Source organism: Musa acuminata, chromosome BXJ1-5 (genome assembly GCF_036884655.1).
Source record: "Musa acuminata AAA Group cultivar baxijiao chromosome BXJ1-5, Cavendish_Baxijiao_AAA, whole genome shotgun sequence".
In the NCBI taxonomy this organism is placed as follows: Eukaryota; Viridiplantae; Streptophyta; class Magnoliopsida; order Zingiberales; family Musaceae; genus Musa; species Musa acuminata.
In genome coordinates this window covers 23,266,831-23,279,323 of record NC_088331.1, presented here as the reverse complement: position 1 = coordinate 23,279,323, position 12,493 = coordinate 23,266,831, and the positions used below count along the sequence as shown (strand labels likewise).

The 12,493-nt window shown below is 35.9% G+C and overlaps 1 protein-coding gene across 2 annotated transcripts; it reads right to left on the bottom strand.

Annotated features, from left to right (window-relative positions):
* Positions 1-7,148: 7,148 nt before the first annotated feature.
* Positions 7,149-10,416, bottom strand: LOC135674074 (vacuolar protein sorting-associated protein 29-like). 2 transcript variants are annotated; one of them, XM_065183518.1, is made up of 4 exons: positions 10,304-10,416; positions 9,759-9,938; positions 8,314-8,451; positions 7,149-7,582 (listed from the first exon to the last, which is right to left on the bottom strand). In XM_065183518.1, exons 2-4 carry the CDS (start codon positions 9,888-9,890, stop codon positions 7,280-7,282), a joined length of 573 nt encoding a protein of 190 aa, XP_065039590.1. In that variant the 5' UTR covers positions 9,891-9,938; positions 10,304-10,416; the 3' UTR covers positions 7,149-7,279. The 2 variants fall into 2 exon arrangements, with proteins under 2 accessions (XP_065039590.1, XP_065039591.1); XM_065183519.1 differs by lacking the exon at positions 10,304-10,416 and adding an exon at positions 10,165-10,283.
* Between the last annotated feature and the right edge of the window lie 2,077 nt (positions 10,417-12,493).

Genomic DNA, 12,493 nt, shown 5'->3' with positions numbered 1-12,493 from the left:
AAATACTTCTTCTCCAAATCCGACCATTCGTTCATCGATTTAGAGAGAATTTGAAAATTGTTTTCAATGATATTCCATAAATCCAAATTCATAGAAATCAAGAAAACTCTCATTCGAGTTTTCCAATATGTGTAGTCCAATCCGTTAAACAACGGTAGATGAACAACCGATAAGCCCTCTTGAAAGCCATGAAGAGCCATTTCTCTCGGGTGTAAATCCGAAATGAGAAAAACCAGGCTTTGATACCAATTATTAGGATTAGAGCGGCACTAAGAGGGGGGGGTGAATTAGTGCAGTAGTAAAGTACAATAAACTTTTGACAATTTAAACACTTTCGGAAACTTCGTACGATAAAAGCAACGTTTTGTTTGAAACCATTTCGATTACATTTTAACTTGAAGGGATACGTAAGAAGGAGACAAAGAAGTAGAGCATCAAAGTGAAGATGGTTTGCAGTAATATAAATGACAATAAGATAAACACAAACCGATTTATAGTGGTTCGGTCATGCGACCTACATCCACTTGCGAAGCCTTCTTTGATGAGGCTCCCAACTTCCACTAGCAAATCACTTTGAAGGGGAAGGACAAATACCCCTCTTACAACCTTTTACAAGTGGTTCACTCTCTTACAAATTTTCAAAGAGAAAGAAGGAGGTGAACACTCAAGCAATTGAAAACAAAAACTTGCTAAAGACTTTGCTAAGACTTTTATCTCAATCTCTTGCTTCTCAAAGGTTGTTGTCTCAATTGAGAATTGAGGGGTATTTATAGGCCTCAAGAGGATTCCAATTTAGGCTCCAAAATTTGAATTCTCTTTGGTTTCCGATGCTGGCGGTGCCACCGCCTGTTAGTGTCTGACACTGACAGTGTACTAGCGGTGCCACCGCCTGGCTCTCGGGTGCTGGGCGGTGCCACCGCCAGACACTTTGGTTCACTGGTTGGGCTTTAAGTCCAGCCCAAACCAAGTCTAATTTTGGGCCCAGTTGGCCCCTACTTGGGTTATAGGATTAACACCTAATCCTAACCTTAATTAACATACTAACTACGAATTTAAAGACATTTCCTAAGCTATTACAAAGTCACCAAGTCAAGACTTCTTCCGGCGAGCTTCCGGCGAACTTTCGGCGGTCTTCCGATAAACTCTCGGAAACCATTCTGCGGACTCCTAGCAAGCTCCTAGACTTCACGATTTGATCTTGGCGACTTTCAACGAGCTTTTTCGGCAAGCTCCGATCTTTCTTGGTGAGCTCCGCGAACTTCCAACGAACCTTCCGGCGAGCTTCCGTAAAACCCTTCGGCAAGCTCCCTACTCATTCTCGGCTAGTTCCGGCAGCATTCCCGATGAACCTTCAGACTTCCGTCGAACTCTCAAACTCACAACAAATCCTTCGCGCTTGACTCTGACCCTTTTTTTCGCTTTATGTCTTCATCGTTATCGTAGTTAATCCTGCACACACAAGCCAAAACTCTACTCCGATCTAGCCAATTATTATAACGCGAATTGACCTTCTGTTGCCCGGCACGTCATTGTTTGGCGCTTCGTCTGATTCTTCAGTGCATCGTCCGATTCTTCAGTGCATCGTCCTCTCTTGTAGCTTGTTACCAAATTGGTGTTTGACCTCTGCAACCCCGATATCCTTGGCACAATTTTGCTCTTGGCTCGATGTCCGACGTCCGAAGCCTTCTACTATCCAATATCCTAACGTGATCTCCTCCGACGCAACGTCAATTCCTCCTGCGTTAACTATCTAATCCTGATCGAGTAGTCCTGCATTACTCAAAATGCAGTTAAACATCTAAACATAATCAATTAGTTTCATCATCAAAATCCGAGATTCAACATCCCGGGCATGGGCGATACCATCGCCTGCGTTGGGCAGTACCATTGCTTGTGTCAATCTGACACTGACACTGCATTGGGCGGTACCACCACCTAGGGGGCTGTGCTGGGTGGTACCACCGCCTAGCACCCTACCAAGGGCAGTACAACTACCTAGACTGTCGGTACCACCGCCTGACACAGTCTTAAAGATTGTGCCACGACGGTGCCATTTCTTGGGACACTATTTAGGCCTCTCATTGGGTTGGCCCAATGACCTAGCTAGCCCCTAATTGGGTTGGCCCAAATCCAAACCCAATTATGTGCTAACTATAAAATCTAAGACATTTGTTAAGCTAAACAAGTCCATATATCTTGGTTTCTTCCGACAAGCTTCCGGCGATCTTCCGACGAACTTCTGATGATCTCTCGATAATGTTCCGGTGGAATCCCGACAAGCTCCTGGACTTCACGATGATCTTCTTGGTGAGTTTCGACGAGTTTCTTTGGCAAGCTCCGAGACTTCTCGGTTGGTTCCGACGGAACTTCCGACGAACTCTCGAACTCCCAACGAAATCGCGTCCTTGACTCCGAGACTTCATTTTGCTTCATGCCTTACTATCATAGTTAATTCTGCACATGTAAAATACACTTCGATCTAGATAATTAATACTAAGCATTAATCATGTTGTTTGGCATGTCATTGGTCCCTCGACGCTTCGTCCGATTCTTCGGCGCATCGTCCTCTCTTGCGGCCTATTGCCCAATCGGCCAATTTACTCTGCAACTCTGATATCCTTGGTGCAATCTCCACTCTTCTTGGCCCGATGCCCGAATCCATGGCCCGAAGCCTTCTGTCGATACGTCAACCGATTCTCCGGCCTGACATCCAATCTTCTGACATGTTTTCCCCTAGCACAATATGATTCTTCATTCTTTAATTATCTCATCCTGATCAAAGCATCCTGCGTTACTCAAAATGCAGATTAAATCATAAATACTATTAATTAGTTTCATTATCAAAATACGAGATTCAACAATTGTAACATCCCCAATTTTTAAAAAAATTAGTAAATGTTTGTTTGTAAATATAAGGATTATTTAACATAAAAAAATAGACTTCATGGCGTTCCAAAGGAGATCAACTCTAACAGACTCCAGATTTTTATCTAGATTATGGAGAAGGTTATAGGAATCTGTGGGTACTAAAGTCAAGTTTAGTACTGCTTATCACCCTCAAATTGATGGTTAATCAGAAAGAACCATTCAAACACTTGAGAATTTGCTTAGAGCCTATGTTATGGATTGGAAAGGTGAATGGGATAAAGATATATCTTTTATTGAGTTCACTTATAATAATAGTTATCATTCAAGTATTCGGATGGCTCCTTATGAAGCTTTATATGGGAGAAAGTACAAAACACCTATATGTTGGGAAGAAGTTGATGACAAAAAGATCCTCCAAGCTAATAATTCACTGAGTTAGAAGGGGTTCTGACAGGTATGACTCATGGCCAGCTCGATATTGGGCCTAGAGGGTCACACACATATGGTAGGGATTGCGATGAGTAGAGGTTCGGATATGAGATATCCGACGGAGCCCTTGTCTTATTGGATGCAGATCCAATACCCACTAGGGGAGGACCCATTAGGGTTTGACAGGGGACCTCTATAAATAGGAGGGATTCAGAGCCTCATAGGCTAGAGCCTTTGCTTGTCTTTCCTATTCTCCTCTTCCTCTCCACCTCAGATCAGGCCTGGAGTTTTGAGGAGCGTCGTCGCAACCCTGCTGTGTGGATCACCGCTAGAGAGGAGGACGCTTGACCTCCTTTACCCTCTCCTAAGGATCTACAAGGAAACAGGGATATACTATCTCCCTAGGTAACACAATCTACTTTATACGTAGTTTCATGTTTCGCGGATTTTGCGTACCAATCTTCGCACGACGACGAACATCTTTTTGGGAATCGGGGATTTTGTTTTCTTGTTCTTCCGCTGCGCATGTAATGTCGCCCCCATGATTCCCAACAAAAATAACATTTCTGAATATGGATCTGGATGAGAAAATTTATATAGAATAACTTGAAGGATTCATAGAAAGGAGAAAAAAAAGTTTGGCTTGTAAACTTAAAAAAATCATTTATGGCCTTAAATAAGCTTCTAGACAATAGTATATAAAGTTTCATGATACCATTATTTCCTTCGGATTTAAGGAAAACATTGTTAATTAGTGCATATATCTGAAGGTAAATGGGAGTAAGTTTATTATATTGATATTATATATGGATGATATTTTATTTGTTAGTGATCTTGGTTTATTACACAAAAGCAAGATATTTCTGAACATGAACTTTAAGATGGTTGATATGAATGAGACAGCCTATGTTCTTGACATTGAGATATTCAGTGATAGTTCTCAAGGATTATTAGGATTATCTCATAAAGAATATATTAATCATATCTTGGAGAAATTTAATATGTAATTTTGTTCAGCCAATGATAGACCTATTACTAGAGGTGAAAAATTCAATCAAAATTAATGCTCGAAAAATGATTTAGAAAAGAATCAAATGATAAAGAATATTCCTTATGGATGTGTAGTTGGAATTCTGTTATATGCTCAAATCTATATAAGACTAGATATCGGTTTTGCAGTTGCAATGCTGGGAAGATACCAAAGCAATGTAGGAATGAATCATTAGAAAGCTATAAAAAAAATATTAAGATATCTACAAGGGACAAAAATTATATGCTCACATATAGGAGATTAGATCTTCTTGAAGTGACAGGATATTCAGATGCTGATTTTACAGTAGGAAGTAACTTCAGGATTTGTATTTATGTTAGCTGGTGGGGCAATTTCTTGAAAAAGTACAAAGTAATTACTTATTACATCATCGAGATTGAATTTGTGACATGCTTTGAGGCTACAAATCAAGCTTTATGGTTATAAAATTTCATCTAAAGACTTGGTGTGATCGACTCAATTACTTGGCTGCTGAAGATATTTTATGATAACACTCTAGTGATTTCAAGAATGGTAAGTACTCTAGTATTTTTTTTTTTAAGAATGGTAAGTACTCTAGTGATTTCAAGTACATCGAGATAAAGTACTTGATTGTTAGAGAAAGAGTCCAAAAATAACAAGTGTCATTTGAGAACCTGAGTATCACTATGATGATTGCGGATTCATTTACCAAAACTTTATAATGTAAAATATTTAAAGAATATATTCTTAAAATGGAGCTTGTGAAATAAAGTAATCGGTTATTAGATAAAGAGTTCAAAAATAATAAGTGTCAGTTGAGAACCTTAGCATCACCAAGATGATTATTGATCCATTTATCAAAACTTTACGGTGTAAAATATTTAAAGAACGTATTCAAGCTTGTGAGCACAGTAATAAACCAAACTAAGTATCACTTTAGCTGTAAAAAAAGCTAAGTAAATAATGAGGCCGAGTCGAGCTAGAATGCGACCAAATTTCTCATCTATCGTGGGAAAAGTGAATAATAAACAAGATGGAGTCTATCATCTCTGATTGCTACACTCAGTCACTATTGCTTGGCTTGCTAAGAAAGACGACAAAATAATAAGCACGAAAGGAAGGCAAAACAAGAAAAAAGATATAAAAATAGAAGATTCTGACGAGAAAGCGCTCAAGCTCGTCTTCATCAATGATGACAAGGCCAGTGACCATACAGTTGAGCATCTTCTCCCTTTTGGCATTGGAGTGCATCATTGGCGAACAATGCGAATAAGGTAGAGTGCATTATTTTCAATGGCTTTTTTCCTTCGTTACTGTTATGCCTACAAGAAAGTCAAATAAATAATGAGAACAAATGGGAGGAAGAGAGAAGAAAAGAGATAACGGGAGGATCACCTCCCTTCTAACATCGGAGAGGATCATAGGTAGATTAGACTTTGATTGCAATAAAATAAAGAAAACAATGAGAATAACAGGGCATGGAGCAACGAAACAAAGATAATCATTTCCGATTCTTGCTTTCATTCATTATCACTTTAGCTTAAAAAGTCAAGAAAATAATAAAAAAAAAACAGAGGGAGAGACAAGAAAAGAGAAAAGGATCTCATCTATCATATCAGAAGAAAACAGTAAATGAGGTGGAGTTTGTCATTTCCAATTGTTGCACTCATTTGCCACTGCTTTGGCACGATTATTATGCTAACAGTACCAAAAGAAATGTGCTTGTATATGAAACATTTCTTTCTTTAATATGTTATCATGGCCAAGATTATTTCCAAGATGTTCTTGGTGACGAAGACAACTTATTTCTTTTCAATTATGTATTATAATATTCATTTAGTGGGTTTGATGTGAAAATTCTTAATCAATTTAATTACAAAATCTGAAAAAATGCAGGAAATCAAATACATTATTGAGTCCAGAGTCTGACTTTAGAAATTTAAGTCACTATTGATGAATTGTTTAACAAGAACAATATAGTATGAATAAAATTCAACTTTGATATTTGAAAAATGAATTGGATAATATTATTTGAGAATATAATATGATATAAAATACCACTATGGACAAAAGCCAAAACAATGAATAAATGATAATGTATGAGATCGAGATACTCGTGAAGTATGAAACCATAACAAATGTAACAAAAATATCTAATTAAATTATCATTTCAGATATGGTTGATATATCATAGCCAAATAACCAATATGTCGATGTTAGGTGGCCAACACGTTAGTGCCAATTGTCCGAGTCGAGTGGTTCACACCTCTCAACCACGTGATAAGCCTATTAACACTTAGTGAATCTTATCCTGCCAACCAATCACTCCCACCATTCGTCCGAATGTTGCACCATCCCGAATTCAATGCAAACCAACGATAGGTATGTCCGAGAACAACGCTCCACATTCCGACGAAGAACGTGCCATTCGGAGGTAACGACTATGGGAAACCACCCCAATAAGAGTTTTATAGGAACATCCTAAGAAACAATCTTGAACTCAAAATCTTTCCGACCAAAATTGGCATCGAATGTGAATTGTCAGAATCATCAGATCAACTCAAAGAATGGACTATGTCAGATTTGAATCAGCTCCCATCTCAGACAACCAAAATCTAATTTAACAACTCTATTAAATGAACATATATGATCCATTTAGTAATGTGGCATATATATACATACATGCATGTCATTTTTTGTATTTATATTACGAATAAAATTTGGTGTTTTCCTTAAATATTTCAATGCACAAGCTTGCTAGTGTTCCTGATACAAACATCTTAATGAGAAAATCCAGTGAAACCGACTGCTCCCTAATGATTAGTGAAGCTTTCTACAATAATGCGTTAAAACTCAACTTATTAGAAAGCATATTAAGGTATCACGGTTCATCTCAATCTGATAATAATAGATATCAGTACATTCAAACAACCAAATCAGGGTATCGAAGTAGTAAATCTACTGTTCAGATCAGTGAGCAGATTGAGTCGTTGCAGTCTTCTTGAAGTCGATCTTGTCAACCTTCACCTCTCCATCGATAAGCTCGTAAACATAAACCACAACACGAAGGCCATCAATGTCCATTAGCACGAAACTGGGGTTGACATCATAAGTTATGCTGCTATATGCACCAGTTGCTGAGCCAGGGTTTATGACGACACCTCCCTCATGCTTGTAGGCCTTGAACTGATGAGTGTGTCCAGTCACAAGGATATCTATATCCAGTTGTCTCTGAAGCATGGCTAACGAGTCCAAGTCACCCCACGGGACGATCTGCATTGATTGAAAACAAAAATAAAGACATGGCAGATATGCTGACTAATATCCACTTGGAAAATATTGGAAAAAATAATAACTGAAACGAACTGACAACTGGAAGACTTCGTGGGAAATGAATTTTGTGTAGCCTTCACCAGTGTATATAACCAGCCACGTGAAGAAACTTCTAGACAGTTTCTAAACACCTTAATTTGCAACAAAAATATAAAATATCCTTTCGCAATAATGCTAACAACCTAAATTTAACATGAAAACGTGTTCTTAGCTAAATTCAAGATGAAACGAAGGAACACATCGGCAGAAATTAAAGTTGTGGAACCTCTCGATGGTTTAGGTTGACAACATTGGAAACAGGTTTGTCCAAGGGGCTTCACTCTGTCGAAAATCACCAAATGCATATTGTCTGCATTTCCTGAAACACACTATAAATCTGCCTCTCCAACTCTTTGATCCATCATAAACTGAATTTAAATAAATGCAGACAATTTATCATCCTTCAGAGAATACTAAGGAACTCAGCTTCGTGGGATTAATTGACATTTTATTCTACAATGTTTTAACGAAAAGTATGCTGATTTAACACAAAAAAATACTCCAGCCATGTTGTCAATTCCTTTCTGAAAACGAGGTAGACAGTTCATTCAGTGCATATAATATGTATAAAGAGCATCAGAAATAGAAAGAAAAATCCATAATCACTGTCTCAAAACAAAGGAAAAACAAACCTGATGACCATGACAAAGCCCAAGCTTGAACTGACCAATCATAAGAGTCTTGTTTTCTGGATAACGAACATCTTCATCATATTCACCTCGAGTAATATGCAGGTCAGGACTTAAGCTTTTCAAGTAATCATGAACTTCCTACAGAATTACTGCTTCTTTGAGATGTCAACTTCATGAAAATATTGCCATAAAATAAGTGAACAATTTCATGAAAACCATTTTGAAAACCAAGAGTGGTGATATAAATAAACAATTTGCTCAACATGTTCAACCAATAAAACCCAAAACACTTAACCACCCAGGAAAATCTGGCATCTATTAGTAAACAAAGGAACATGTGCAAAATAGTGAGATTACAGTCTGGCAATAACAAAAGATAAAACAGTATGGTAATAATACAAGGTATAAGATAAAACATTATCCTTGTTCAGTCTGTGTGGACATCTATAGTTTTTCCGATGATATTGTCAAAGCTTTTGCTCTCGTATGTGCAACTCCTTGTCATATTCGAAGCCTCCAAGAAGGCAACCACACTCACTCATAAAATAATTGTTTTACACTTAGAATGGTTTTCTATCTAAAATCTGCAAACAATGGCTTGTTGACAAAGACTTTGTCGAATCATTGCAAGGTCTTGATAGCAAATCCAACCTTCACCACTTACCATTTGTCAAAAAAGGGCTTGTTAATATTTTTGCTAAGCTACTAGAAAGTCACAAGAATTTTTAGCAGTCAAGAACAAGTTCAAGCTAACACAACAAATTTAACGTCTTAAGAGTCTTATGCACATTCAGTTCAATTAGAAAAATCAAGGACGATGTGTTAATGGTATGCAAATGCATACTTACTGTGGCCAAGATGCAGTTGCTCTATCAAGCCTGAAAAAACAGTTAAAGACTGTAACATACTATAAATATGAAGCTTTACAATCCTTGATCTTTTCCTGTTACTAGTGCTTGAATTTCATTTGAGAAGCTAACTAATATGAATTTGGGTCACAACCCACAGTAATAAAGCCACATTGCTATTAGTAATTTTTCCAAATACATATGCAATGTTGTGATACTTTCATTTGGACACTTGCATGAAAACATACAAATTATAAATGATTCCACCATAGCTTCACAACTTTAAGTTCTCACACACAAAATTTGCTTCTCTATCATAAAGGCATATATAATGGCCTACTTCCAGTAAAAGATTCTCCATTATAGATTCCAGCGAAAATTGTCCCTCCACTAACATCTTCCTAGAAGCATAAACCATAAAAAGCCCATTAATTATGGATTCTAGTGCATTTTGATGCCTGAAGAAAACTTGCAGGAGTGACAACGATAACGATGCTATATATATATATATATATATATATATATATATATATATATATATATATATATATATATAAAGGATACAGAATCATTAAAAAGAAAGTGGAAAAGAAGCACCTTAATGCAAAGATTTCCAGTACACAAGATGTGCTGAATTTTCCCAGGCACAAGCATGGACTTAAATTTGGCAGGCAAATCGGGCGCCCGGTGAGGGATGTGGAGATCACCAATGGCTAGAACGAGCACCATTCTCCTCCAGCGTAAAAGACCAAATCAAACTTCAAGCATCTTTAAATCCTGCAAAATCAAATCTTGATCGATCAAAAGCATCTAACCCTAGATCACCCTAAAATTCGACGGCGCGCATAAATTGCAACAACGAAAATTATAAGGCTCAAACTAGCGAACAGTCACAAAGGCCACCGATCATTCAAACTCGACAATCAACGGGACCTAACTACAAAGGAAGAGAAAGAAACGATATTTCTTAAAAGATCGGGCTCGTTGAGCTCATCAGACTCACAAGAGATGCTAAATTATAAGGACGATCTCCTATTGTTTCGATTGGAGAAGGGTTTGATGTATCGGCCTGAAACCGTTGCATTCTGCTCATGCTCGAAAGAAACAACACAACGCCCAGAGAAACGGGAATGGACGAATACCTGGAGCGGAAGACGGGCAGAGAGAAGGACCCGATCGAAGCGATCGAGGAGAAGACAGCAGGAGATTCGCGGTTGCCCCGAGGGAAGGCGGCCCATTTAAACCCATTTCGCCGGTCCATTGCAACGTGCAGTTCGATTTAGATGTTCCGGCGGATCTGTTTAAAACCCGTTTGTTTCGCGTTGGTTGGTTGGTTTTCATTTGGGCAAAAAAATCGCATATATATTCCTCTAATACTACTGATTTACGTACTTAACCCTAAATTTAAATCTAACATTATAGTTAACCTTCGACTACTAATTAAAAATCTAATAAAATATGATTAAAATTATAAAAAAAAATTAAAAATCTAGAAGCATGAAGTTGTATGCTAAGATTTATTCCGTATGGTTCCTTACTCCTCCGTCAATATGATACTAAATGTAATTATCAATACTTTCCAAAATCAAGGATTATATTATTATGTTATATTATTATGTCTCTCGGTCTAGTAATTACTAACCAATTTTCTTACTCATCTATGTAAGTCGATAAGAAGATAGATATCTTAGAGTTGTTGGACAAATTATAAAGGTTGATTGAAGCTAATTAAAAAAAAAAAAAAAATACATCAAGATAGCTTGATTCTCATGATCCCCTATATCTTTTGGTTATGTTATTAGTGGTTTGCTCCAAAAGAAGGATGTTTGTGATGCTCCACACACTTCTTATGTGGGAGAGTTTGACGCTTTGTATATTGTAATCATATTTATTCTTAATATGATTTGTTTATATTCTTACAAATAATAATAATAATATTATTATTATTATTTGTTATAAATCAGATAATAATATTTTTAGAAAGTGGATATATATTAAGATCCCAATAACTTGGAAAATTATTTTACCGTATGCATCATATGGGTTGTACAACATATATCTCAACAAGTATGTCCCGGTAACTTGAAAAATTATTATATATATCTCAACAAATATGTTTCAGATATTTAAATGTGATAGATGATACTTCAGAGATATGCACTTAAATAAAAATAAATATTTTATACACTTCATGATATTAAGATAAATAGTGATATTGCATTATAGAGCATTAAGAATACAGACTGTGTATGTATTAAGGCTCAAGTAAGAAGCCTTACAGAATAAAGTACAACACCTAAATACTCTAGAGAGAGTTGGCATTTGACAACATCTTACGATCAACTAATACATAGAAAAGTCATCATTTGTTTCATACTCGAAAAAAGAAAGATTTAAAAGAAATTTTATTTTATTTTAACAATTGGGCCCCCACAATTTATTTCACGGGTTACATGAGTTAATAATAAAAACATGTATACCAATCATACTAAAAATATAATGTTGTCATTTAGGATTTATATGTGAGTCTTGGGTCTCATTCGATTCTTTGGTTTCAACAATGTAAATTACATGTGAATATAAAAACATTATGTTTGCAATTGCAGAAAACTGTTAGGCTCAAATTACGATTCATGAAGAAAGTTGAGCATACGAGTCACATCTACATAGGAATAACTTTCAGTTTTCAATTATAACTCTATGATTATTAAGACTAACAGAAAAAAAAAACATTGTGAGAATAGTATGATGGCATCAAAACATCTTTTTTTTGAAGATAATAATGGTCAACAGTTACAATTACAAAATACAGTAAAAGAGGATATTGACCCCTTCATTATATAATTTATGAATGGTATGCCAAATGACAAGATGCAAGATATTCAGAAAAACCGAAAAGCAAAGGCTTCTAACTAAGATACATGATTTAATTAAGTTAACCATAGTAATAAACAAAACTAAACATCACTTAATAGGTAATAATTTACTTGGATGGAAATAAATAGTTTTTTTATTTAAAGATGTATTTTTGGATCTGGACAAATACAAATTGCTGGATTTTTTTTTATGGATGTATATATATATATATATATATATATATATATATATATATATATATATATATATATATATATATATATATATATATATATATATTAAAATAAATAAAAATAATATAAATCAGAGATATTTTTGTCCGAATAGGAATTTTAATTTTCTATTTAAGTGGAAATAAATCATATATTACAAAGGATATTTGTATTTTCCGTTTGAAATAGTTACTTTTTATTTTAATAGATAGAACAGAGTATTTTTATTTTTCTTTGGTGGAA